At 42.9% G+C, this 22,168-nt stretch overlaps 1 protein-coding gene across 3 annotated transcripts in view; it reads right to left on the bottom strand.

Moving 5' to 3' along the window:
• TMCO4 (transmembrane and coiled-coil domains 4) overlaps positions 1–22,168 on the bottom strand; it is an 81,523-nt gene that overhangs the window by 24,464 nt on the left and 34,891 nt on the right. For all 3 annotated transcript variants that reach the window (XR_010594285.1, XM_042852959.2, XM_008167321.4), the window contains exons 6-12: positions 21,364–21,461; positions 20,162–20,305; positions 19,404–19,523; positions 14,928–15,092; positions 13,701–13,837; positions 8,797–8,881; positions 2,520–2,637 (exon numbers count right to left, since the gene is read on the bottom strand). Coding sequence is in view for 2 of the 3 variants with exons in the window: in XM_042852959.2 (XP_042708893.2) it covers positions 2,520–2,637; positions 8,797–8,881; positions 13,701–13,837; positions 14,928–15,092; positions 19,404–19,523; positions 20,162–20,305; positions 21,364–21,461 (867 nt within the window). In the remaining variant the exon portion in view is untranslated. The remainder of the gene's footprint in view (positions 1–2,519; positions 2,638–8,796; positions 8,882–13,700; positions 13,838–14,927; positions 15,093–19,403; positions 19,524–20,161; positions 20,306–21,363; positions 21,462–22,168) is intronic.

Raw genomic sequence — 22,168 nt, 5'->3', positions numbered from 1 at the left:
TGAGTTCACCAGGACTACTCCTGTGAATAGAGGCTTCTGGATCTTTAAAATTATTTCAGATTCGCAGGGAGACAGGGCTGCACCCAGCTATTGCACACTCTCCTTGTAATACGTTAACACATAGAACTTTGCCAGCCTGTAGCATCTGTAAACATGTTGAGCACAGGCACCGTGGCTGCTGACCTATATGCAAATTATAAAGTAATTTAGGATCTTTCTGGATTAAAGGTGCTGTGAAAAGATAAGATTTTTAATAGGAGAAGCAGCAAGATCGTGCTTCCAATCTGGGCCAGAGATGGCATGGCTGGTCTAAAGATTAATAAAATGGCTATGCATTTGGAAAGGTGAAATTCTCCCCAGTGCAGAGAGCTGGCACAAAGCCTGGACATCACTTCCATCCAACTGAGCTCTATGATGAAGGCTTAAGGAGGACAGCAGTGGTGTACAGAACCTTGTGCTGGCCTTCTGCACAGGTGAATTTTACTCTAAGAGCTGCCTCTTCCAGCTGTGCCTGTTCACCACTGTCCTTGACTATCAGATGTGAATAAAGCCCACATGGAGCTATGCCAAATGTGTGCAACACTCCCAAGGCCACATGAAATTCACTCGGTTTTGTATTTGTTGCTAACTCATTACTCAGACCAGGTTGTTTGAAAGGTCTAGCCATGCAAACATGGCTTGACTTATGGTATTACAGGGCGATCACAGGACATTGGTAGTTCGGATGATACAAAATCCAATGTAGCCGTTTCAACTGGCTTTCACTTCGAGATGTTTGGTTCATTGAAACGTCAACGTTGAGAGGTGTGAACTGAAACTCAAGTAAATGGGCCTGATTCTGATCTCACACCCGTTTTACACCAATGTAACTCCACAAACTTCCGTGAAGTTACTTCTGATCCACCACCATCTGGCTCAATATTTATGCAAACACCGAGGCAGGGAACCACCACATCTCCAGACCCATGTGAACGTCTTATTAGGAAATAACATATTTCCCTGATTCATGTCTCAGATACTCCCACCGAAATCCACCCCATAGCTCTCCAATTAACACCTCACATCACCCTTCATATGGACCTGGTGCTTCTCAGCTGCAGCATCCAGTGGGATTTTAGAGATTAAATGTACTAGGATATGTATCTGAATCTCATCCCCTGCTCACTCCGGTTTGTGTGCAACTGAGCTGTAATTTATTAACCGCTGTTTGTTGAACAGTCGAAATATGGCCAGCCAAAGTAAAGAGACTAACTTGAATTATACACACGTAGCCCATTTTATTTCAGTAGCACAGTCAAGCTCTGAAACGATAACAAGATTATCTCTCTTATATTACAGGAAACGAATATACTATGCTTTCTGCACTGAAATAAGTAGAGGTTGTTTTGGAGTTCTGGGATGATCTATAGTCACTACAGCAAAATCAGTTATACACGTAAATTGCTAATCATGAATGGCTTCCTGGAGGAAAACAGAAACATCCCCCAGAAACTACTGTACAGGAGACAGCAGTTGCTTTTTTTGCTATGTTACATGAAGAAATGCAGTAATTTGCATACACATCCTGCATCTATGAGACCTCAGCGATACAAAATTAGCAAAAGCAGCATCTCTCAGCTCAGCCATACGGATGGGAGTAATGAAGATTTCTTGTTTTAATCTCAAGTGCTTGTGATTTTAATTTCTCTCTTCTGATCGTTTTAAGGTATGTAAAATAATAGACTATATTGTATATTAACACGCACCTCTCTCTCTCTCTCTGTATACTTATTTGTAGACAAATTTGCATCATTGTTAAGGTTTGGCCAATTAGGTGATATAACATATGTTAAAAACAAGTAATTCCACAAATTAGCTCTCAGGTCTGGTCAACACCTAAACATTAGCTCGACCTAAGCTATATTGCTCAAGGCTGTTGGCCCAACTGCCACTGGCAGGTTGATGGAAAAATTCTACTGTTGACCTAGCTACTGCCTCTTGAGAGGGTGGATCATGTACAATCGATGGAAAAACCCCTTCTGTTGACATCGGAAGCGTCTACACTGCAGTCCTGTAGCAGTGCTGCTGTAGTGTAGACATACCCTCTGTGAATTGAAGAGCTGGATTCTCATGTACACCTTGGCACCACTCTGACAGTTTTAAGAGGCTTTAGAGTGGATGTAAGTTACATTTACACCTTGTCTGAGGCCCCTTTACGGTGCCAGAGGGTCGTAAAGCAGCCATAAGTGTAAATGAAATACAGTCCCTAAATACCAAATCCTTTATATGCGCAGGCTTCCAGTCTAAAGTTCACCATAAATAGTTAATCAAAGCCCAAGACAGAACAGCCTTATGTTGCCTCCTGAAGACTTTCAAATCCAAGTAATGGATGCAATGACTTCTAAAGAAGATGGTTCTCTACTGAGAGCTCCTTAATACTTCAATCTTTGGGGCTGTCAAAATGTTCAAAAGCAATAAATGAAAGATCCGCTAACAGCGACCCAGCCATAATGAGACGTCGAGGTTGTGCATGTACAGACCTGCAATAGCCATTTATGATCCTGCCCGACACCACCTTTGTGAAAGCTTTCCAGTACTTGGCGTCTCCTTCCACTGGAGCTCCCAGCAGGACCACATCCTCGACGATCCCCTCACAGTCTATAAAGATGGGAACAGCCCCCCACAAGGCAAAGGGTGTTACTTGGATTTGGAAGGCAGCCCAGAAAATGCATCTATGTACATACGATACAGACACGCGAGACTTGCCCTCTGAGGGATCAGAGTATATTTAGTGGAATTCACTTACATTGGAGAAATACTTTATTTCTGTTGATTCATTTGTAAAGATTAACTAAAAAGCTCTCAGGTCTGATCTGCAGAAGCATGGAGAATCCACAGTTCCAACTGAAGCCAATTGGAGCCCAACATCTATGAAAATCAGGGCCCTGGCGATTGTGAAAGGTGTCAGGCTGACAGCAATGGGGAGTGAAGTTCTCTTGTCACAGAGCAGGTATAGCGCAAGCAGTAGTGTGGAAGGTTCTTCCCATACTGCCAATCAGTAGAGTCAGTGTGAGATTGGCATTGTTTCTCAATATATGGAATGAGGGGACAAGTGAGACCACTGAAGCAAATGTATAATTAAGTTCAATAAACCCTTCCACCTGACCAGCCCTGGAAGTTGCTAATGCATCCGTCCACTGAATGCACGAAAACAGAATTCCTAGTAGCAATTCCCAATCACAACTCTGAAGCAGTTTAGCTCTTCATACTCTCTGGGTACAATCTGCTCAAAAGGTGTGTTGAGTCTGATCAAAATTAATGCTCCTCTTTTATTCTTAGTGGACAAACTGCAGCTAAGAAATCCCAGTAGAAGCAAGCGATGGATTGAGAAAGATTGGGCAGCACTTCTGTGCTTTTCAATAAAAAAGGTGTTATGATACATTCACTATTGCCAGGACAGAGCTCCACAAAGCAGTCTCAGTCTGGGGGTGGGACATAGAGCTTCTGGTTTTTAGTTCACCTTCCAGAGCATCATGGATTAGAGAAAGTTGAAATCAATTCCTAATAAGTAAACTAAAATCCCAACGTGTGTGCATGCATGCATATTAGGTCTATAGAAAAAAATAGATATAAATGTTTAATTACACAGTATGTATCAAAAAAGAAAGTGCAATTTTAACAACTGACTCTGTTTATGTAGAGTTGTGAAAAAGAGACAGTAAAGTGCCTTCCGATATAGTAATTGTATGTTGATATGACTGGGAATTCTATCAACTAGAGTCCCATATATATTATTATTTATTTGTATGGTGGTAGCACTTAGGAGCCCCCGTCCTCGCCCAGGACCCTATGGTGCTAGGTGCTGTACAAACACAGAACAAAAAGACAGTCCCTGCCCTGAAGAGCTTATTCTGCCAAAACCAGAATCTTGACCTTTGGAGAGCGCAGCTCAGCATATGTGGGTTTTGGTCATTTTCAGGAGAGTGTACCTGGTTTGTAGAATAGGGGGTTGGGATTATGAGGAAATAAATGTGAAAGCAATTACATACCGCGTCAAGTCATGGCCCAGGAGACGATGCCTGGATAGATTTTTAATCAATGCAATTGATTTCCTTTCTCTAACAGCAATAATAACCCGGCGCTCCCTGCAGAGAGCATTATTCTACACAGTTTTACTATGATGTAAATTCCAACCCCCGATGACAATCTGAAACGAGCGCTGTTGGTTTCATTTCTTAATTATGAAGCAAATTTCACACACATTAAAAAACAACAACAGTGATTCGATTTTGTTAGCTTAACTCGATGGGCAATGAGACTACTGCTTCCACAGTAATTGGGTAATGAAAAAACAGAGCCATGTGGACAGGGCACTAATTCCAGTCTCTAGCGTAAGGTCAATTGAAAGAGCAAGAAAAAGCACCTCATATCAGGCTCCTGAAGACTGGAACTAACCACTGGAAGGTCTGGTTTCTTTCCCTCCCTTCCTCTATTCTGTTCCTGTTTGAAATGAAGATGCTCAGTCTTGGCTGTGTATTCATTTCTTTTGAATGATTATGGAGGAAGAGGGACGCTTAAGAATATAGATCACTGATCTGCATGGTTACTACCATGCTAGTTAATTATACCTATCCCGTGGGCTACAAATTGTTTATACTGATAAGGAATAATAAAGCCCATGTGCACAGGGAAAAGAAAAATTAATGATTCTAGATAATATGAGAAAAGAAAAGATTCTACCCTCAGTCAACCCCTCTTGGGATTAATACATTTCACAGCCTCCTCCTGCCTCTGACTCAGAAACATCATTAATTCTGGCAGGATGTGTAAAAAGAAAAAAAGGCTTTTATTCCACTTGGCCAACTTCTTAGTAGATAAGACACAATTCTATATTGGGATTCGATAGGAGAGTAATGGGGCAGGGATTGGCAATTCCCATTGCCTGCTAGCTACTAAAAAGGGGTTTTGTGATGAAAGCAGCTGTATTTGCTTGCCGTGAGGCAATAATTGACAGGCAAATAATCTTGGAAAAGGCCCACGCGGTGCACACTGAGCCTGGGGCTAGGACCAGTCTCTGGGAGCAGGGAGAGACGTTGCCATGTTCCCCGGTCTGGAAGTGTTACACACACAGGGCACTATTGTGCCATTCAGGTGAAATCCACCCTTCGTAGAGGGGCAAGTACGAGACATATGCATCACTTAAGTGCTACTTAAAATCTCAAAACAGAGGGCATGAGCTCAGGCTCTGAACCTACCCCCTCCCTAGGCTTCAGAGCCTGAGCTGCAGCCTGAATCACAATGTCAAAGCGCTGGCTAACAGCTATTTCTAGAGCGCTAGCATGAGCCCAGCTAGCCCGAGTCTCTTGACCTGGGCTGGGAGGCTCACTCCTGTGGACTGTGTAGACATACCCATTGACTTAGGTGGGATTTAAGCTCTCCAGTGGGATTTAAGTCAAGCACATAAATAAGTGCTGTCCTGAACGGAGGCCTAGATGAGCCAAACAGTGTTCGCACTGGATGTCTGACAGGTGATTTGCTTTCTGAGGACATCGTAGAAGCCAAGATCCGGTCTGCTCTCTGGTGCCTTAACGATCCCATGCCTTTAAAGGTTTTGTCTTAACAGGGGTTTGTCCAGGTATCTTTGGGCAGTATTTCCCCTCCTCGCCCACTGTTGGGCACTGTTTGCAATGCTGGTTGGCTGCATTGCAGTGTTTCTGTAATTTAGAATTTGTGAAGCGCATTGGGCTCCTCAGGATGATATAGAAGCAAGGAATTATTTATGAGTATTATTACTATTTGTAAAAACTACTCATTTAATGCAAACTGGCAAACCTGCCTAGCAAAGTAACATAACTATTAAGCCTAAATAAAATGTTTGAAACAGCCACTGAAAAATATTCATTTTAACTTGAGTCCCCAGAGAAGGCACAGGTACCATTTTCCATCCCAGAGCAACACAGGCTTGCCATACCGGACCAGACCAGCAGTTCACACAGTTAGATTACCCCATCTCGGATAGTAGCTTGCACCAGAGCTGTCAGAGAAAGGCACAAAAGTCCAGAAACGCACAATTATGCAATAACCTACCCAATGGATGAAGTTTCTTCCTAAACCCAAGCCAGCTTGGCTTATGTTTTGAAGTACTAGGGCTGAGATCCATTATCAATTTTTACCCTCCCTAGTTTAACTGTGGATATACTTATTAATCATCTAGGAACATAGGAACCATACAAGATCAGACCCGTGGTCTTTTAGTCCAGTATCCTGCCACTGATAGCGACCAGTACCAGATGTACGTGCATAATCCTTCTTTTACTTCCATGAAGCTTCTGGCTTCAAATATCACCCTAGGCAGTTTCACAAGTTAATGAAACATTTTTTAGCTAAGTATTATATTTATCGGTTTTTAATTGTTTGTCTTTTTATTTCATGGGATAGCTCCTTGATCTTGTATTAGGAGAAAGGGTTATTAGGACCTCCGGACTCAGCTCCTCTCTATGCTATTTTAATATACTTCCATCATGCCCTATCTCATTTATCCCCATTGTATGGTTGTCACAATCTTTTTAATGTCTCCTGATTTGGATGTCTTTCGCGTCTATGAATTTTCATCACTGTCCTCTGCAGCTCTTTACAACCCTTTGCACACATCCTATTCTTATACTGTCATGCCACTAAGATTGTATACAAAAAAGACCGCAAGATTGGGCCTTGTATTTATTATGTATGCGTCTTCAGAGTCCAGACCCAAATGTCCCAGATGGCTGCTCCATTCCTTCAGTGGCTTGCTGTTGGAATGTGCACTGGCAGGACGCATTGGCAATCTGCACTAAACACGTTGCTTTTAGTCCCACAAACAGCTCAGCTTTCCTAATTCAATTAAAGGACTGAACAATCAATGTGCAGGGGGGGGGGGCCGCTACAAGATGTATTTACGATGCTTAGATTTCTTTCGAATGGCATATAACCAGACAGCCCCTAATGATTCCCTTTCACATGTTACTTAGCTATAGTGCTGTGCAGTCTCATTGAGAGAGACTGCAAGGCTATTAACGGCTAACGAAAGCCTCAAAACATTACGGCCCCGACATTTTCAGGGCACTGAGGAGAAAAGAGTAAATCTGGGGCCAGATTTGGAACTCAATTCTACCAGGGTAAACTCAGAGTGATTCTAATCAAGTCACTAGGATACAGTCTGGTGCTACAAAGACTAGAATTTGGTCTCTTGTATTTCAGGGGCTGTGAGAAGTCCTGGCACACAGCTGTAAATGGAAAGGAAGCTGACCTCCTCCTCTCATGCTGGTTTAATCTGTTCCCACCTGCCAACACCTACTAATGAATGTTTGCCCATGTAAAGCTCCTTACTTATTAGCTACATTCTGTGAGGGCAAATGTTAATTAATAAAATTGGCTAGGTAGGGGGAGGGATAAGCACAAACTACTACTGACTCAACTCCAACATGCAATTTACATCAATTGATCAGAATGACTTGATTCTTTTTCTAAATTAAGAATAGAATCTATTAATAAACAAAACCACAACTGGTAACAAATTGACAGATGGTTTTATGCTTGGCTTTAGGGAAAAATTACCATGAAAATAGCTGACGACAGTGGCATTTCAATGACTTAAATGGGAGGGACAACTCATGGGGTCCGAAACAGTAGCTACAGAGAGCTTTCAATAAAGGCGAAGCATCTTCTGCCAAGTTCACAGCGAAGCGTGGGCCGCTCACAGACTGATTCACCAGGCAAATGTCACAGAACGTCAAGAGTGCTTTTGCAGATGGAGGGCCAAATTCTGCTCTCAATTACACTGGTGTAAATCTGAAGTAACTACTGAAGTCGGTGGAGTTACTCCGGGTTTACACCGGAGACAGCAGAATTAAATTCTGAACATATTTCAAAACTGTTTTGTAGGTTTCTATTTAGACTGCACCTCAGGAAGTAAATACCCTCAGCCACATACTGGCTTGGAATGCACATAATCCAAGTGCATTAGATGTGGCCAGGAGGGGATCAATGGGATAGAAACTATCCATGGTGCCTCTTGCTTCCCTTCAAACCCACAGAGATGCAGCTTCACAGCCTCTCTGCAGACAGAGCTGGGGACGGGTATCCCAGGGCAGGGTGTAAGGCCTGGAGGTGCGGTCCATATATTTCAGCATATCTACATCCTTCTATTGGTTCACAGACCAGGTTATTTCTGCAACTGACAGGAGTAGTCTGTATTGTGAAGCCAAGGAAGGGAATAATATGCTGCCTTTTAATGTTAACATGTACCCATCTGAATGAAGGCCATGTAATGTGAGCTTTGTGCCTGTTGCCCTAATGAGGCCTGTGCATTGGGGTGGCCCAGTTAGGGTGTCCTGTTAGCTGTGTGCACTGGGGTAGCTCCGTTCAAATGGTCCATTTATGCATTAGGGTGGCCCAACGGATAACTTGTATCAGCAGAAAAAACTAATCTATATCTCCTCCAGCTTAACACAATCAGAGCCTCTTAGCCTTTCTTAAGGAGCGGCGTACACAGCTCCACAACCACCACTAACTAGCATCTTTGTTGACTGTCTCAGCGAAGAGCCCAAGGACTGAATGAGCCCTGGAAACTAAACTGCTCCCTTAACCCTAGAGGTTGTCCAGCGAGGTCAGGCTGTGAAGCACAAAGGCAATGCCATGTGGCTGTGCTGTCCTTCTGTGGGTATTCTAGAGGACTTCGATCTCCAGAGCCGTTGGCATGATAACTTCTACCAGCACTAAATTCATAAAAAAAAAGGGTGATGGAAAAATAAATAAGAGAGTTAAATGTTTGGACTCTACCTTTTTCTTGAGCCATCTCCTTCAGGCAGAAGTAAATGACCCTTGCGCCCAGACTGAAGCCAATCAAAGTGACAGGTCGTTTGCCCTAGGGAACAAAGAGGCACAGGCACAAATGAGGAGGGTATGGCTGTCAAACAGTCTGCTAGACCTGGAAAGAAAGGGCTGGCCGGTGGGGGTGCCTAGGCTCTGATCCAGCAAATCATGTAAGCATGTGCTGAATGTTAAGTATGTGAGCTGTTCCATTGCCTTCAATGATATTACTGATGTTCTTAAAGTTAAGCACAGTTACATTTAACTTAAAATTAAGTGCTTTGCTGGATAAGGGTCCAAATGCACTCTTCCTGCTTTATTAATATCAAGTTTCTCACACATCATCTAAGGAAGCTCCTTTTGACTGAATGGTCCATTTGCTATGCACTGCACCTTACCAACACTATTTTAATTTCAAAGAATGCAAAGCCCCATATAACATGGAAATGAGTGAGGTGCTGGAACACATTTTCAAGGCAGGAAATCAAGTCCAACCCCCAAGCAATTAATTTCAGGGCTGTAAAATACCATTAGAGCAACTGCTGCCATTTTCCTAGCAAGGAGAGAAACTTGTTTCCGCCTTACAAAAGCATTCTCTCTCTCGGGGCTCCCAACCACCAAGAAATGAAATGTAATGCCATCTTTGGCAGAGATGAAGACGAAAAGGCAGTGCCATGCCTTTCCGATGCTTGCGGAGTTAATAGACCTGGCAGGGGAAATAGGCTCCCATGGCTTTTAACACTGCCAGCCAGTCAATTTTCTATGAAAAGGCAAACAGTGGGGTGTATGCATATCTAGCCTCTATTAACAGATGATTACCAGCTCTAGCCAAGAGGAGATATGGATGCGAGCAAGCTGGTTTAAACTTAATCCAGATAAACCAGAGCTAATGCTGGTTTGATGGGGAACCATTTAGAGGATTCAGCTCCTTCTACTGAACATGTGTTGGACATTTGGTAATGAGGTTCCCAACCTTGGTCTTGGGGATTTGTGGTGATCTGTGTGACAGATATGGCAATTTTCTGCAATATCATTGGGAGACCTTATTTAATTAAATTTAAGTGTCTGTGGGGTCCATTGTATGAAATGAATGGTGTATTATTGTGGGCTGGGATTCTATGTAACCTCTCGAGGTGGGAGATGTGACAGATGTGAGTCCTGGGGGTTCAAAGGACTATTGTGAACAATGTGCCAGACAAGAATGGTCTTTTGGAACAGAAAATGTTAAAGGGATTTTCCTGGGGATATCTATCTCGGGAGAGTTTAGTGCAAAACCCCAGCCTTTTGAAGCCATGCCTTGGGGAATGAGCCACTGTCTGCTGTTCATGCATTACATGAGGCCAAGATCAAAGGCCCAAGATGCATAAAAGAAAGACTGAACTAGTGGTTCTGGTTCTGAACCTGAGACTTTTATGAACTTGTAGTCACGGAAAAAAAACATTTCTGGGTTTTGAAGGACTGACACGTACCAGAGCCGAGGTTGGAGATGGGATGACCTTTGGTAAGCTTTTTAGCATGCATGTTCTTGTATTGTTTTCGTATGTTTTCTCTGCAATGCTTTCACCTTAAGAATAAATGTGGTTGCTTATGAAGAACTGTGTGGGAACTTATAACTGTGGGCCATTATGCTATTCATAGCCTCTGGAGAGAAAGCAAACCGCAGAAGCTAGCTTGTTTAGGCACTCTGGCTTGCTGGCAACTGTGTATAGGTAGGCAATTGTGCAGTGTGAAAAAACCCTGGTCAGGAGAGAGACACACCTGAGTCTCTACCAAGAGAGGTAACTGCTGGGAGCCTGTTTTCTCTTTCAGGTGACATTGTAAATAAGAAGCAGGTAGCATTATTTCCCATAAATGTAAACAAACTTGTTTGTCTTAGTGATTGACTGAACAAGAAGTAGGACTGAGTGGACTTGTAGTCTCTCAAGTTTTACATTGTTTTGTTTTTGAGTGCAGTTATGTAAAAAAAAATCTACATTTTTCACGATAAAGAGATTGCACTACAGTACTTGTATGAGGTGAACTGAAAAACACTATTTCTTTTATCTTTTTTACAGTGCAAATATTTGTAATAAAAATAATACTATAAAGTGAGCACTGAACACTTCGTATTCTGTGTTGTAATTGAAAACAATACATTTGAAAATGTAGAAAAACATCCCAAAATATTTATAATGCATTTAAATTGGTATTCTATTATTGTTTAACAGTGTGATTAAAACTGCAATTAATCTCAACTATTATTTTTAATCTCATGATTAATTGCAATTATTTTTTTAATCGTTTGACAGCCCTAATTTAAATTTTAAAAACCCAAACTGTTTCCGAAAGTCACAAAATGAAATAAAAATTTCAAATGGAAACTCAATGAAAATATTTCATTTTGGTTTGCTCTGAAATTTCCCATTGGAAAAGCAACATCTTCCTGCAAAATAACTGATGAAGCCCTATTTTTTGGCAGAAATTTTTTTGGTCAAATATTATTTCAAGCAGCATTAGCTGGAAGAGTGTATGGCTGCTACTCGTAGGGTCATCATGAAAATGTGATGTGGGCATCCTACTTCAATGAGCAAGATTTTATCTTAAATACATTTAATAGGATTTTCTATGAAATCAAGCAGGGAGGGATTTTAACAGTAAGAAGTGCCTTCTTCTTGGGCTAAACGCACATCAGGTATAATAGGGTTCAGAAACATCCTGTTAACTAGTTTTAGGTTCTCCGGCACAGCAGGATTTTGTGCTTTAACCATAACTAAAGCTAAAAGACAATGTCACATGCCCTTGGGCAAATCTTTACTTCAAACCAGGCCTTTATTATTGCCTTTTGGGCACTGTGTTTTTATTAGAAATCAACTTTGCTGGCTTACATTCCTGTTTCACGGAGTTATTTATGACATTCTGGTGTTTGGCTATGTCTCCCTTTACCTCTTGGCCCTGAATAGCTCATCTACAATAGATACTGGACTAGTGTAGCTGTAAGATCAACACAGAGATCAGCCTGTACTCATAGCAAATAATGGCAGGACCTGGGCAGAAGTTTAATTTCAGGTTTGGCAGCTGGGGATGAAGATGACGACTTGGCAGGACGGCTGGTTTTACTGAGCTGTTTCTTTCAGTGCCAATCCATCCCATGTGTCTATTTGGCTCCTTTTTCTTTTCTTCTTGTTTATTCTGGGCTTAAGCTCTTCTGCTTCCCCATCTCCTTTGGATTTATGTTCTGAATCTTATTCCTTCACAACCTGTTGCTTCATCCACTATCCCCCTCCTCCATTTTGTGTATGCATTTCTGTTTCTTTCCCTCTCCACCTCCCATTTTATTTCCCTCTTTTCCCTTGACTTTTATTCCAGGGGCGTCCAGCAGGAGCAGACAATCACTCAACATAATTGTGCCTTGGCTCCAACAAAGCACTTTCCTGGAGGAGACAACATCCATCTGAATGTGACTAATACCTTGCAACCCCAGCCAGTTCTATGCCACTGCCTCGCACCATGAGGAAGCAGGAATCAATGTGCGAGAACTTTTTGCTTGGGTGTCCAATAGAAATGGGGGCTAGTTGCGGAGAATTCAGGCTAACAGGACCTGTGCCCAATTTAATTCCTCTTGGCAGAAGGTGGCTGCCTCTAGAATAAGCCAATTCTTTACTTCCCCCCTCCCCTCCATGGTTGGTTTTACAAATAATGATTTTAGAATGAAGCCTGGTGAATTTCCGGGCTTGTGTCAGTTTGGGATTAGTAAGGAAGTAAGACCCAGCGTCTTCACCGGAATGACTCCAGATTTATACCAACATAGCTCAGAGCAAAATTTGGTCCTTGCTGCAGGTAGGTGCTATGCAATCTTCCCTCGCCCCACTCTGCCGATGCCTCTTACCTCTTGATGGGTATTTCAGCTGTCTGTCTTTTCTCTTCCTTTCTCCCCCGCCTCATCCTCTGCTTTCACTCCCCCACTGTCAAGATCGGGCCGAGTGGACAAATCACACCGATTTGCACTTCTGACTTGGATTAGACCTGAATCCAGGTCTCTGGCAGTGAAAAGCTAAATTTGTTATTACCCCAGTGTGTCACCAAGCTTCCTGGATTAAATGGATGCGTGACAAAAAATAGATGCCATAGTATGTCTCATGTTAAACTTTCCTGCAATTATCAGCGGGGTAGCCGTGTTAGTCTGGATCTGTAAAAAGCGACAAAGAGTCCTGTGGCACCTTATAGACCAACAGTCTTTGTCGTTTTTTCCCTCCAATGATTTTGTTTGTTGTCCTTCAGTACTGGACTCTGTCTGTAAGCCCTGTTTGCAAGTGTAACGAACACATTTCCTGGGTATGGTGTTTTGTCCCATCTAGTGGCACCGAGACCACTTAGAGAGAGAGAGAAAGTAATTAATGAGTCTGCTCTACTGCCTTAGCTAACAGCCAGTTGGCTTTTAGCTCATGCGGTAGAGGCTCATGCACTAAGCTCCAGAGGTCTTCGGTTTGATCCCGACGACCGGGTTTGTTGGCGTTACACAGGGAATGGTGTATAAGCATTTCAAAGGACTGCTACAATCTCTTTTGCTATCAGAACTCTCTATTAGACTGATTGCTGACTGACCTCTTCTGCATTTAGCAAAGGTTTGGGTTAAATTAAACCAACATTTGCAGGCAGCCTCTCATCAACCCATGTTTTCCTCATTCCCTGCATGGAAGAGTGAGATATATGCTGGTCTCCCTCACGCCTCAATTTTGCATTCTTCAGCTTGTTATTGACTTTCTTCCCCTTGGACAAATACCACCTGTTGTTTGACAAGCATGCTGTAAAACATCAGACCCCTGGAGCTTCCCCATGATATCAGTCCCTTCCAGCTGTAATAACTGGAGCCATTTTTTGCCCCCTCAGCCAATTACCTGCTGTCGACTGAGCAATATCTGTGCCAGATGTTTGCCCACTTCAGCTGATCGATTCAGGCACACTCCCCATGGGTTGTCAATGACACTGGCAACAGTAAGAAGTGAAGCCGGCCACGTCAGGGCTGTCACTATGCCTGAGAGGTACAAAGCAAACAGGAAATCAAAGTTACAAATCTGGGCAAATTTCAAAAGTCAGATGGTTTGCTAGAGTAAAAACACTGCATCTTTGTTACTGTCAACATTTCTTTCCCAAGATTGATTTAAGGTGTGTTTTGCAAAATCAAAAACAAGACAGAATCTGTTAAATGTCATGTGCACTGCATTCAGGTGTAATGCATGGATGTAATGTGCTCAAGCAAAACAGGAGAAACCTAATGCATTCAGATGTAAATTGGCCAGGTACAACACGAGGAATACAGTGCCTGAGGTTATAACGCATTGTCATCTGCATAGGAATGTTGGATATGATGTGTCCAGGTATAGTGCATGGACGGGGCGTGCACATGCAGAACACAGGGAATACAGTGCATTCAGGTATAATGCGAAGAGACAGTGTGCACAAGCAGAACATGTGCACTTAATGCTTTGTAATGTTGGGACAGATGTAACGGAAGCAGGCAGGCATCCCATTATGAATGCAGTTTGCACATGTGGAAGCTGTGGATGAAGCATGCAATGCAATGCAATGCAATATGGATAGTCTTTTGTGCAAGTTGTATCCAAAATTGCATAAATAAGAGTTACAATAATAAATAGCAGAGGGAAAGAAACACTGAGGCACACAGGTAAGGGAGGAAAGCCGTTTTCAGCTGAGATTTGAAATGCCATGACAAACCGATGAGGTGGAATGATCCAGGAAGGCTGTTCCACACGACAGGAGCTGCTAAAGAGAGGCTCTCACGCTGACCCTGGTGAGATTGTTTGAAAGAAAGGCGGGTTGCTCTGGAATACTATGCCTTCAATCCTGTTTATGGATGGGCTTCACTTTGTTTTTCCTTTGAAGTCAATGGGACAACTACAGGGCGTAAAATGAAGCAGGTGCATAAATCTTTGCAGGACTAAGGTCAATACATGTAAGGTTTGCAAGTGACACTGCTTCTCGGATAATCAACAAATGAATAGGAAAAATTCACCTATTCGGGGGAAGGCCTCTTTGAACAAACACAAATGCTGAAACCAGTAGATTCAGCACCCAAGCAGCCTCGGTATAACTCAGATGCTTACCTGATAAGACGGTGAACTTCAGGGCTTCCTGAGCCATGATGTTCACAAAACCATTTAGCAGTGAATCCAGAGCGTTGCCCAACTCCATCAGGTACTTGGATTCCCAGGCTAGACAGTACTGCTCACTGGACTGCAACATGCTGCTCCAGGGAGCTGTGAAACTGCCTAAGAAACGATGGGAACACAAAGAATTCAGTTTCACAGGAGGAAAAACAACTACTGACTGGCCACAGGAGTCAAACAAGGAGCCAGTAAAGGAGCGAGTGATAATGTCTACCCGCAGAATACTTTAATCTGCTCCATTATTCAGGGATCATATTTTGAAATGCTATTAATGATGGACACGTCTTCATAAGTCCTTCATTTCAACTGGATTTCTTGTTGCTAAAAGATGGATTGACAGCACTGGAGACTGAAAGCTTTTGTTTATCAAAAGAACAGATCCAGCTACCCCAAGCTGCTCTGCCAATGAGTCTTAACCTAGTATGGAGGGACCACCTCCAGGTTCAGTCTCTGTGGCCCATTCATGCCTTGACTGCTGTGGAATCTGCCAAAAAGGGATCAATTAGTGCTAATTATGATGGGAGTTAAGGACTTTCCTTCGCTCACCAAAGATAAGACTAAATCCTATAGTTCATACTGTGTCCTCATTTAGGCCAAATTTGGATTTGGGCATGCAGCCCAAAGTAGTTGAAGGAACATGGCAGGATTTTGCCCATAGCATTTTCAAATGCATTTGTTAGTCATTTCTGATGAGAAGGTGATGAGTGGAGACAGTTTCCATGAGACTTTGATGAGAACAGAGGGTGCTCACTATCTTGCAAGAGATGCTAAGGATTTTGTCAGATCCCTTCCTATGCTCCTAATCATTTTTGCTGCAATTCTGGGGCTCTTTTCCTTTTAAAAAAAGGACTTAAATCTGCCACTTCACTGTGAATGTCCTAAGTACTATGCTATGGTATATTATCCTCCTGGTACTTGGGTTTTGCAGGCTTAGACTGAATTAATGGATCTGTCCGAAAGTGAGAATGAAGACCATTTAGAGACCCAGACTGTGTTTACTACCCCTTTTTCTTTGGCTTAGTTTTTCTTAGACACAAATCAAGAGCAGTAGCAATTCCTGTCAGCACAATTTTTTTGCTGCCAGCCGAGTGGAAAAGTGTGGGCTAAGGGGTCAGGAGGGGACGCCAGCAACTCTAATACATGCCAGCTAAATTGTAAAGAGGAATAGTATAATTTAGCCTCCTAGAATTCTAAGGTCACCTACTCCTTGTTCCCTTACTGAACAATACATAGCATACTGAGGCAGCCACAGAACAGAAGCCATGCAAGCTTCCACCACAATATCCTACCAACCTGCCTCAATCTTGACTAGAAGGGACCATACTTAGTTATACAGTAGAACCTCAGAGTTATGAACTGACCAGTCAATCACACACCTCATTTGGACCTGGAAGTATGCAATCAGGTAGCAGCAGAGTGTTAGATGTAAACTACTAAAAAATAAAGGGAAAGTTTTAAAAAAAAATTTGACAAGGTGAGGAAACTGTTTCTGTGCTTGTTTCATTTAAATTAAGATGGTTAAAAGCAACATTCTTCTTCTGCATAGTAAAGTTTCACAGCTGTATTAAGTCAATGTTCAGTTGTAAACTTTTGAAAGAACAACCACAGTGTTTTGTTCAGAGTTACGAACATTTCAGAATTATGAACAACCTCCATTTCCGAAGTGTTCGTAACTCTGAGATTCTACTGTAATTCAGTCTTAATGGCCCATTCATTCCTTGGCTTCTCTGCTGAAACAGCCATCAAAGGGCAAATAGTGTAAACTGAAATTGTTCTGTCATGTGAACAACAGTGACTTGGAAAGAGACCACCAGTTCATTTCATACAGACCACCCAAAAGCTGTTAGATGGAGGGAGACTGAGTAGTTTAAATCCAATTGCTATATAAAGTGTACGATGAGGTACTTTTTATACCATAAACCAAACTAACTCCTTGTTGCTGTGACTAACCGTGACTGAAAGCTGGTACAATACGTGCCATCTGGCTCTGCTACACTCCTATAGCATATGTATTTTACTGAGCAGAACTGGGATGCTGCTTTACTGTTACACAATCGGAAACAGTGGAGTCTGGCCTCTTGTACATGAGGAGTGGGACAGAAAGCTGGACTGAGGAAGGATGGTTCAATGGTAAGGAAGATTCAGGAGCCCACGGTTCACTACTCTGCTCTGCCACAGACTTCCTGAGTGATCTTGGATGCGTCTCTTAGGGTCGGTATTTGAAAGTATTTGGATGCCCAAAGATGTAGTTAGGTGCCTAGGTGCTTTTGAAAAATCGCACTAGGCACCTCTCTGCATGTTTAGGCATCTAACACCTTTAAAAATCTGGCCCTTAGTCTCTCTGTGCCTCAGATGCCCAGCTGCACAGTGGGGACAATAGCACTTCCCTATCTCACGGGGGGTTGTGAGGATAAATATATTAAAGGACTGTGAGGCTCTCAGGCCTGGTCTACACTTAAAACTTACATTGACATAGCTATAAAACGCTCCAGGGTATGAAGAATCCATACCCCTGAGTGCTGTAGCTATGTTGACCAATCCCCTCCCGCAGTGTAGACGTGGCTAGTTGGTGGATCGCTCGGGGAGGTGGAGAAATGGAAAAACCCCCTTCACTGCTATAGTCTGAGTCTACACTTTGGCTCTGTAGCCATGCAGCTGTCGTGTCTGTAGCACGAAGAGGGCCCCAGATACTACGGTGACGGGGATCATACAAATACTTACGATAAACAGAGAAAACCATTAAAGGAGGCAACTGAAGGTTGTTTTATTTCTGCTGTTTTAAACACTGTATCCTGTTTCTAGTTATGGAAACTCCCTTCCCAATTCAGATCCTCCGTAACTCTCATTTTAAGGGCAAAGTGAGATCGAGAATGATTAAATAATCTACCGAAAGGCACACAGTGACTTCTTAACAGCCCCCTGATAATGCTCCAGTCCCAGAAAATTCTGAAACCTTTGTGTGGTATCAACAAGAGAACAACATGACGGGAAAGCAGAGGTTTTAAAACACCAGATTCTGAAGGGAGAATGGATGTAACAAGAAACGGCCGACAGAAAATGTCCTTATAGTATTAATGATATAGAATATTTATTATTATATTCCTCAATGGAATGTACTGGCAGGCGTTCAATAGGGTCTCTGAACATATGAACAGCAGATGGTTGACATATTTCATATGACAAGTTACAACTGTGACTGTATTTGAAATTGCAATATAATATTACAAATTTTCAGAGGTTGCAGGCTATTAGCTCACCCCTTCAGCACTGAATGTAACGTGGTTTACTTGACTGAACCTTCTTGCCAATAAACCTCTTTAGCTGGCAGAGACTGGGAGAGAAAAAGAAACTGCATTCTATTAATTGCCTGTGGATAAATGCGAGGCACAAAAAAAGCTCCAATAATTGGCGAGAGCACTTTGTGCCAGGTACTAGGCATCATCCACGCAAGTCAGATCAGCTCTAGCAAACACACATGCAGGATATATTAATAGAAACACTTCCCATTTTTCTATAACCATCTCTGCTAGCAGTTTGCTGTGCTTTACCCTTTCTCTTTTCTGGATGAGGCTACAGTCTGCGTTTTAAAGGGGGGTGGGGACCCTCAGATTGCTTAAATCTCACCTCTGCCAGTAAGGGCACATGAGAACAGCTGGAAAGACATTGTAGCCCAGATTTACAAGTGTAAAGGCTGATGGTCCTAGGAACAGAGCTGAGGTAACGCCCCCTCCCCTATATTAAACACTGCTCCCCTTTCAGAATATTCAACACTTGATGAAGAAAACCTTTTAACTGGTAACTAAACTCTGTTCTACTGCAGTGGAGGGGAGGGGAGCAGGGGAAGCTCTATTTGATAGTTCATAGCTGGTGTGCACTACCATTGATAGAAGGCACCAATTTGGGTTAAACCAGAACTCTTGCAATAAAGGTCGACCCAGAGAGGAAGACTCGTATTTAACCTTAAGTCGCTAGCAAATTCTTCTCTTCTGTCATTCTGTCCTGCTTCAGGTTCCAAAGAATGTCAGCTGGTCTGATAGTTTTTGGGATGTGAACACCTCTCCAGAGAAACTGGACTGAGGTCTCCAGAGTCACTGCACATTGTGCCGAACACATAACTTACATCAGGCTACCCAATGGCCATCACGACTTTCAGTTACTATCAACATTGGATGGACTTGACATGATGACCAGAGGTGAGACTCCACAAATTCTATTCCAACCCTCCAGCGCCATCCAATGCTCCCTTTTACATTTTGAACCTATTCACACTAGCCTAAGCAGATGGGGATTAAAAGTTCCAACACATCAGCTTGGTCCTGCTATATTTCACGATTCATATATAAACACTATTTCCCATCTTTGACAAATACGGCTTTCCAAAATTCTGTCTAGGATTTCTTGTCTTGCTCTTACCGTATTTGCCAGTACACAACCAGCCAGTGATGGCTATGGTGATATGAAGTTGTTTCCCGTCAGTTAAAGGGAGGAATTCGAACTCTTCGATGGCTCCTACTCGTTTCTTCATCTTGTAGCCTGCATGTATAGAAATCACAGAGTGATGGTAGGGGCTGCCAACAGCAGAAATCAAGAACAAATTCTTAGCGCTTTGTTTGGGTGATCGGATGGGACGGCAGCAGGAGGCATTATCTGCTATAATTAATAACTGTCCTCTATTAAACCATAGTTCTTAAAGCTAAACCTGAAAAGGTTTCCATTTACTGTAGTTAGCTACAATCCCAAAGGTAACTTGTCTGCATGAGGATGTCTTGTCTACAGTGTCTAACCCAGTTGCCATTAACCCAGGGGAAAATGCTGCATTGTCACCAGGGTGTGGCACAATTCATAGATTCATAGATTCTAGGGCTGGAAGGGACCTCGAGAGGTCATTGAGTCCAGTCCCCTGCCCTCATGGCAGGACCATATACTGTCTAGACCATCCCTGATAGATGGTCTATAGATCTAACTTGGGCTCGAGAAGCGGGCCAGCGCAGGGCTATGAAGATCAGGGGCTGCTGGAGAACCAGAGGTTGAGTTCTGCTGCTGTACAAGTAGACTGTTTAGTCCACAATTCCCTTTGCAGACCTCAAACTCTCAAGCTCAGCCATTAGTACCTGACTTTGCATACATTATTCTGTGGCGTGGTGGTTCAGAATCTAAATCTGTTATCTTACCGGTAAGGCCAGCTCCTGCTGCTCCAAAGAGTGATGCCATGACAGCGATTCCCGCTGTTGACCCTAAAGCTGCTGCCCCAGCACTTCCAATGATAGTTGCAGCTCCAGCAGCAACGAGAGGGGCAGCAAGACCCCCCGTCAAACCTAGAGGTGCAGCAAGTGAGAATTTCAGTGCATGATCGTGGTGGAAGACAAACAGATTTTCATGTCTTTGTGCTGTGTCAGCAGAGGGGATAACTTCCTATTGTGACAACAGCTAACAAGCACCAGGGAGTGAGCTAACCCACCACATCCCATGGAAGAACTTGAACCATAAGCTAGAAGGGATCACCTTCCCCTCAGAAATCCAATCTGGTCTTCCCCACACTGCTCCATCAACAAACCCAACCCTGATTTTCAGAGACCCTCCCCACTCGCTGAGTCTCCAGCCTGGATTGTCTTCTCATTATCACCAGTATAAATGAGGATTAACTCCACGGAAGTCAAAGGAGAAACATCGGTGTAAGTGAATGTAAATTCCAGCCATCTCTTATTTGAAAATCCTGCGCCAATCCCACATTATCCTGATTTTGGAGAGTCTAGAGAAGATTATGTGTCTGATTCTCTCTAACACCACGGTAAATGAGGAGAAATAAGTTTAAAGAACCAGATCTTCAGCAGGTATGAATCTGTGTAGCTCCATTAAATCCAAGGGTTCTACATCTATTTACATCAGCTGAGGAACTGGTCATATGTTTGTATACATCTGAATCACCAAACAATTCTGCCTAATAGATCAGTTGAGCAACTGAGCTCAAGTTTGTCCTGGAAAATCACCTTCTGAAGGCTGAAAAGTACATTTACTCCCATCTTCTGCATCTTGCAGTTCAACAGTAACTCCCCAGAAGTCATTGGAGTCACATTACCTTACCACTGGCCTGAGAAAAAAAAAAAAAGAGGCTTGACTGCCCCTAACCCCATAGGTTTTGTCTTTGCAAAGCCCGTAAGAATCTTCCTGGCTTTTGGAGTTTTCCTTGTATCTGATTTGAACTATTACCTGGAACGTGACAACATTACAAGCAATGAATGTGTTAAAATTAGAACTAGGGCGAAGATGGAAGCACAGCTGCTGTTGCTCAATGAATCATTTCAGAACTGCCACTCTGCTCTTGCCACCATCTGTGTAACCCAGTCAGGTCCCAGAAACTGCAGGCCAGCCTCACCTATCACTGTTCCGCCCCCTACTGTTGCCAAGCCAATCATCAAGTATCTCCTCAATTTCCGCTTCCTTTCTTTCTTTCTTCTTGATGCTTCTGCAGTTCTGGGTGGGAATAAAAATCATGAGCGCGGACATGAAAGCCTGACGGATAACACCACAACACCCAGATCTGTTTGTGCTCTCCTGATTCACAGCATAGAATTCCACTACTGGGAACAGTAAACACTGTCATGCAGGTGTGCATTACGGCAACATACTTAGATTTATGACCACAAAAATAAAGCCACAGATTTAAACTGAAACAAGGTCACTGATGACAAACCCCAACACAGTGACTCACCTGGAAAATCCATCCTAACACAGGAATGCAGCTTGTACAATGAAAAAAGCGAGCATTTTAACATCCATATATTGCTTATATGCACGTAACAGCCATCAACAAGCTCTCTTGAAGTTTGCAGAATATGCAACACCTTTTTTATAGCACTTTTTTATAGCATTCAAAAATGTCTCACTGAACAAGATGGGGCCCTACAGATGAAACATGAGGGTGGATGGCTTAGGGATTGCTATTATGGGCTAGAGAGCCTTTCACTTCTAGGTCACAGGTTTGAATCCAGCCCAGTTTGGATTGATTATCATTTGCCAGCTGTGGAGCAGCCTCTATGAATGAGCAGGGTGGTGTAGATCCAGTTCTCAGTAGACAAGTGCCTGCACCGAAGATTGTACTACCTGGCATCCTTGTTGGCTGTCTCTGCAGAGACCCCAAGGACTGAACTGTTCTCATCCCTGAAGAGGACCCCTCCAGT

Source organism: Chrysemys picta, chromosome 21 (genome assembly GCF_011386835.1).
Source record: "Chrysemys picta bellii isolate R12L10 chromosome 21, ASM1138683v2, whole genome shotgun sequence".
In the NCBI taxonomy this organism is placed as follows: Eukaryota; Metazoa; Chordata; order Testudines; family Emydidae; genus Chrysemys; species Chrysemys picta.
The sequence above is the reverse complement of the archived record's forward strand: the minus strand, read 5'-3'. Positions and strand labels throughout refer to the sequence as shown.